Here is a 6,184-nt window from a genome sequence, read left to right as displayed (position 1 = left end):
GTTGTAACCATTCATGCATTTAAAGCGCATTGTTTCAACCCTTGTGAATCCATCTATAAATACTTCATCTAGAGTCTTTCTATTCCATTCTCACAGCTAACAAACCAAAAAGAAAACAAATCTTTGAAAATAAATAGGGACAAAGATCAATCTCTTACCACCAAAGACTCTAAAGTTCAACGTCCCCTTGGGAGGGGAAGGATAAAGAAACCAGCCTTCAAGCCTGCACGCACCAGAATTCTTCGTCCTAGGAGGGCAAAAGATAAAGAAGTAGAAACCATCATCCTCTCCTCTGATTCCTCTGGTTCAGATGATACTGACTCAGACTATGCTGAATTCCTCAGCACCTGGGAGCCTGATGAGCATTACCCAAGATCCCTTTCCTCTGAGAAAGAAGAATCTCAGGCATCTGAGCACTCCAATTCTGACTCGAAAGAAGAAGAAGCTGAGGACCAGGATAAACCCTAAGTGGTGATCCTGTAACATTCAACCATTCTTGTATTTTCTTGAATCTTTCTTGAACGATTTGGTTGTAATGTTTTATTTTTAATGAATAAAATTTTATTTTCTTGGCAGTTTTATTTACCATTTTGCATCTTTCAATTCTGAACTACTCGTTCTTTATGCGTATTTCTTGTAACGTTGGCTTATATTTCTTCAAATATTTGCCATTCATGTTTACTGAACGTTGTTCAGAAGTTAATTCTTCAATTTCATAAGCTCCATTGGATAATACCTGAGGGATCTTGAATGGCCCTTCCCAGTTAGGTGACCATTTCCCAAAGACTCTATCTCTTCTATTCATGGGAAGAATAACTTTCCAAACCAAATCTCCTAAGTTAAAGGTTTTAGGTTTAACTTTTTTATTGTAAGCTTTGACAATTCTTTCTTTTTGTCGAACTAATACATCCAACGCTTGCAATCTTTCCTCATCTACATTTACCAACTCATCTAACGTCAAGTTCCAATAATGGTCAGTAGGTAGTTCCAATTGCCTTTGCACTCGAATTGATTGCATCATAACTTCCACAGGCAATACAGCATCATGACCATAAGTCAGTCGAAAAAGAGTTGAACCTGTTGATTCCTTAGGAGAATTTCTACATGCCCATAAAACTTGATCCAAAGTTCTGTGCCAATTATTTGGCTTGTGAGCAATATGTTTTTTAATTAAACCAATTATAACTTTGTTAGCTGCTTCGACTTGACCATTTGCTTGAGCATAGTAAGGTGTCAAAGTTATCAACCTAAAACCTGCTTGTTCAGCAAAGTCTTGCATTTTTCGTCCAATAAACACTGTCCATTGGTCTGTAGTAATAGTTTCAAGGAGCCCAAACCTATAAATGATGTGGTTTTGGATGAAATTAATCACAGCCTCCTGATCCACATTTGTTAAAGCCACAACCTCTATCCACTTTGTGAAATAATCAATTACAACCAGTATATAGCGCTGTTTTTTGATGCAGCTGGCCTGATTTCACCAATTAAGTCTAAGGCCCAACCCCTGAACGGCCAAGGTTTGACAATCGAATGTAATTCACTTGCGGGAACATGTTGTATCCCTACATGTTTTTGACATTCTTGACACCCTTTTGCATAATCTATGCAATCTTTGTCGAAACAAAAGCCATTTCATCTTGTGGCCTGCTTGATGGGCGCCACAGGCCCCACTATGAACATTGGAAATTGCTACATATGCCTCATTTTCATTAAGACATTTCAACAAAACTCCTTCAGGTGTTTTCTTAAATAATTCATTCCCAATGATTGTGTAGCTTAATGCTCTATACTTAACCTTTCTTTCAGCTGTACCTACTGGGTTCTCCAAGTAGTTGACAATGGGTTTCCTCCAATCATTATCAGCTAAGTAATCAATGACAAAGATTTCTGCCATCACCTAATCGAAGTGCAAATCCACTACTTCAAGGTTTTCTTCGACACTTTGCTCACTTGCCCCCAGCTGTCCAGATGCTGTCGACACATTGGGCATCGGCTCACATGAAATTAGTTTCTCTTTAATCTCAACTAATTCCTCTAGTTTTTCTTTTGTCGTCTTATAACCAGAAGCAATTTGAGCCAAATCATTTGCTTCTTGATTCTCAATTCGAGGTACATGCTGAATATCACATGAATCGAAACGTTTTAGCAAAGAAAATGCGATAACAAAGTACTTCATCAAATGCTCTTGAATGCATTTATACTCCTTTGTTAACTGCTTTATTACTAATTCGGAATCACCTCTTATTTTAACATGTTTTGCCCCCAGGTCTAAAAGAATCTTTAAGCCTGCAATTAAAGCCTCATACTCAGCCTCATTGTTGGAGCAAGAACCATTAATCTTATACCTAAACTTTGTTGGAATTCTCGATGGAGAAATGATCAAGATTCCAATTCCTGTACCATGTTTATGCCTTGAACACTCGAAGTATAAAACCCAAGGTTCAAAATCTACATAAGTTACTGGAACTTCGACTACTGAATGATCAGCAAGGAAATCAGCAACTATTTGGCCTTTGACAGCCCTCAAAGGTTGATAAGTTAGTGAGTACTCTATTAAAGCCAAAGCCCACTTTCCAATTCTACTATGCAAAATTGGTTTCTACAACATATGCTTAATAATGTCAAAGTGAGAATAGACATAAACATCAACTGGCTTAATATATTGCTTAAGTTTGGTACAAGAAAAATACAAACATAGACAAAGCTTTTCAATTGAACTATATCTAGTTTCAGCATCATTTAAAATTCTACTTAGATAATAAATAGCTTTTTCTACACCATTTTCATCCTCTTGAGCGAGCATGCTTCCAATAGTTGAGTCTGATGCTGAGATATACAACTTCATTGCTTTATCTCGAATAGGAGGCATTAAAGTAGGAGGCTTCGACAAATATGTCTTAATCTCATCAAATGCCTTTTGCTGTTCTATTCCCCATTCGAATACATCATCTTTCTTGAGTTTTAACAGTGGAGAAAACGGTTGAGCCTTACCACTTAGGTTTGAAATAAACCTTCTCAAAAAATTGATTTTAGCTAGCAAAGACTGAAGCTGTTTCTTTGTTCCTGGAGGCTTCGTCTCCATGATAACCTTTGTCTTGTTTTGATTGATTTCTATGCCCTTTTTATGCACAACAAAGCCAAGGAAATCTCCTGCACGTATACAAAAAGCACATTTCAGTGGATTCATCTTTAATCCACATTTCCTCATCCTTTCGAATGATTTTCTAAGATGATCAATATGTTCATCATGAGATGAGGATTTCACAACAATGTCATCAATGTAAACTTGCATAAAAATCTCAATGAAATCATGAAAAATTGAATTCATAGCTCTTTGATATGTTGCCCCAACATTTTTCAAACCAAAGGGCATTACTACCCATTCATAAGTGCCCAAGGCACCAGGGCAACGAAATGTAGTTTTTGACACATCATCTTCATCAATAAAAATTTGATTATAGCCTGAATAGCCATCTAACATGCTTAAATATTCATATGCCCTGCTGCTGAATCAACTAGCATTTTTGCTACAAGCATGGAATATTCATCTTTTGGTGTAGCATTGTTCAAATCCCTATAGTCTATACAAACTCTAAGTGATCCATTCTTCTTAATAACAGGAACAATATTTGCTAACCATTCTACATTCCTGGCTGTTCGAACGAACTTGCACTTGAGCAACCTTTCAATTTCTGCCTTGATCTTCGTCATGATTTCTGGTGCAAACCTCCTTGGAAGCTGCTTCACAGGTTTCTTGTCTGGTCAAAGTGGCAACCTATGTTCTACCAAATTTCTGCTTAACTCAGGCATCTCACTATAATCCCATGCAAAGCAATCTTTGTAGTGTTTAAGCAATTCGACCATTCTATCTCTTAAGCTTGGATCAATATTGGCGCTAATATAAGTTGGCCTTTTAATAGAGCCATCTCCAATGTCAATCTCCTGCAAAGGATCTTGAGCTTGCATTCTTTGACTCGAACTATGTGGATCTTTTTCAAAACCCAAAGGTTTATCATCATAAATGCAATCCAACCTTTGTTTCTCGCCATTATTCGAATCATTAGCCTCTAAGGCCAATTCATTTCCTGAGTCAACATTGGCTTCGACAACCATATTTTCTTGTAAATTAATGGTCTCTAATGCCATTTTGATTCTATTTTCGGCTGCATAAGCCGTAATTCGATCCCATGCTGGGGACTTAATCATCATATTCATTGAAGTTGACCCATCCAGAAGCTGGTGGGTAAGCATCCTCAGATAAGGGCTTTTCAATGTCTTCCCTCTCCCAACAAAAGCCATGGGTTGGATGCAACTTGACTGAGTGGTATACATTTCTCGACACCACTTCATTTGGATCGAAGGCAGCATCTTGCTCACCACAAGGAGCAATTGAAGCCAAATTCTTATCAAAATTCTGGAGAGTCACAGTGCTCGTTTCTGAAACGTATGCACTTTGGTCTGCCTCTATATTTTCGACTAAACCATCCTCTCTCCAAATGATTAATCTTTGATGCATAGTTGAGGGAACAACCTCAATGCCATGAATCCACTCCCTTCCTAATAACAAGTTGTAATTAGGTCTGGCAACAATGACCATAAAGAGGGTTTTTCGAACTGTGCTTCCAACACAAACCTCTAACTGCACTGCTCTTAGAGAGTGACCAGTTTTGCCCTCGTAATTTGCTAACACCACATTGTGGGAATGAAGGTCTGTATCATAAAGACCTAATTTCTTCAACATGAAGTGAGGCATGATATTAACTACAGCCCCACCATCAACCAGGACCTTATTTACCCCCCACATCATTCACCTTTGCTCTAATGAACAGAGCCTTCAAGTGGTTTTGCATCCCCAAATCTGGCTTTTCGAAAACAGCTTTCTGTTCCTCGACACAGCCATTTTGCATAACATAATAACACATTGGCTTGTGATCAGCCAAATCGAGAGCCTCAAAGTCTTCTTCTACCTCATTGACTTCTGTAGGAATGTCATATTCCAAAGGCAAGATGGACACAACGTTAACCATCACGTCGAAATCGGATCCCTCATCTAAGAGGTATCATCATCCATGTCATCTTCGCCTTCTACCAACTCTTTGGTATTTTCAGCTTTTGGCTCTTCCACTATTATGGAAAGCCTTTCTTTCATTGGCCTCTTGGCCACTTCAACCTACTGGACCACAACGGGATTGCCCCCAGCCTCATCATCTTTACTTGCCAATTTCTTCTTCCTCTGAAACCTTCGCCACTGAGTGCGAGTCATAGGATTTTTCCCCTTATAATTGTTTCTATAAGAGTACTTATTGGCTTCTGTGGCAGCATTCACCTTTTCTTTCCCAGCTGCCACTTTTGAACCCTTAGGCTCAGAAACAATGTTAAAATTAACATTGCTTGAACTTCCATTCTCCATCATTCTCTTATTGAAAGTCACATACTGCCCACTTACCCACTAGTTAATGGGTGCTCTTCCAGATGGCTTGAAAGTGTTTTGGGGGCCAAGCCTCTGATGAATCGAAAGGCCTTTGGTAATAGGCTTTCCCCAATTAGCTCCTTTGTATGGCCAAGATTTTTGATTAGGCTTAGTCTTTGGCCATTTTCTTTTGCTTTCAGCATAAGGCACAACACTTTGAAGGCCTGCAGTAACCTCTTTATCACACACAGCGCTGCACCTAGGGCAAAGCATCACTTCAGAGTTCTTGAGTTTGCACCTATTCAAGAAGTCCACCAATTCTTCCTCAGCATTAGGATACACTTCACGCACCCTTTTCTCATACTCTTCCTCAAGGATAGCCTCAGTTAGAGCAGCAGCATCTACAACCTCAACCATGTTGCAGTCATAGACTTCGACATAAGTGGCATCAGCAGTTGGCAGAGGATCTGTGTCCACCTTCATTGGAGGCTTCGCCTTATCAGCATATTTCAGCCTTCCTTCATTCAACGCTTTTTGCACCAAGTCCCTGAAAACAACACATTGATAAGTCTCGTGTCCCAAATAATTATGAAACTTACAATAACCTCTTTTCTTTCTTTGTTCTATTGGTGGTATTTTCATATCTTTTGGCACAACTATTTGACCATCAGCCACCAATAAATCAAAAATTTCATCACACTTTGTAATATCAAAGGTATAGATTTTTGTGACAAACTTATCATTTTTGGGTTCGACTGGATTTTTTCCATTCGA

General features: G+C 38.7%; 1 protein-coding gene across 1 annotated transcript; it reads right to left on the bottom strand.

Annotated features, from left to right (window-relative positions):
* Positions 1-610: 610 nt before the first annotated feature.
* LOC123896174 lies at positions 611-1,279 on the bottom strand. Its single transcript, XM_045946597.1, has one exon. The coding sequence runs from the start codon at positions 1,277-1,279 to the stop codon at positions 611-613; it is 669 nt and encodes a 222-aa protein (XP_045802553.1).
* Positions 1,280-6,184: the final 4,905 nt, after the last annotated feature.

This window comes from Trifolium pratense, linkage group LG7, assembly GCF_020283565.1.
Source record: "Trifolium pratense cultivar HEN17-A07 linkage group LG7, ARS_RC_1.1, whole genome shotgun sequence".
NCBI classification, from domain to species: Eukaryota; Viridiplantae; Streptophyta; class Magnoliopsida; order Fabales; family Fabaceae; genus Trifolium; species Trifolium pratense.
The sequence above is the reverse complement of the archived record's forward strand: the minus strand, read 5'-3'. Positions and strand labels throughout refer to the sequence as shown.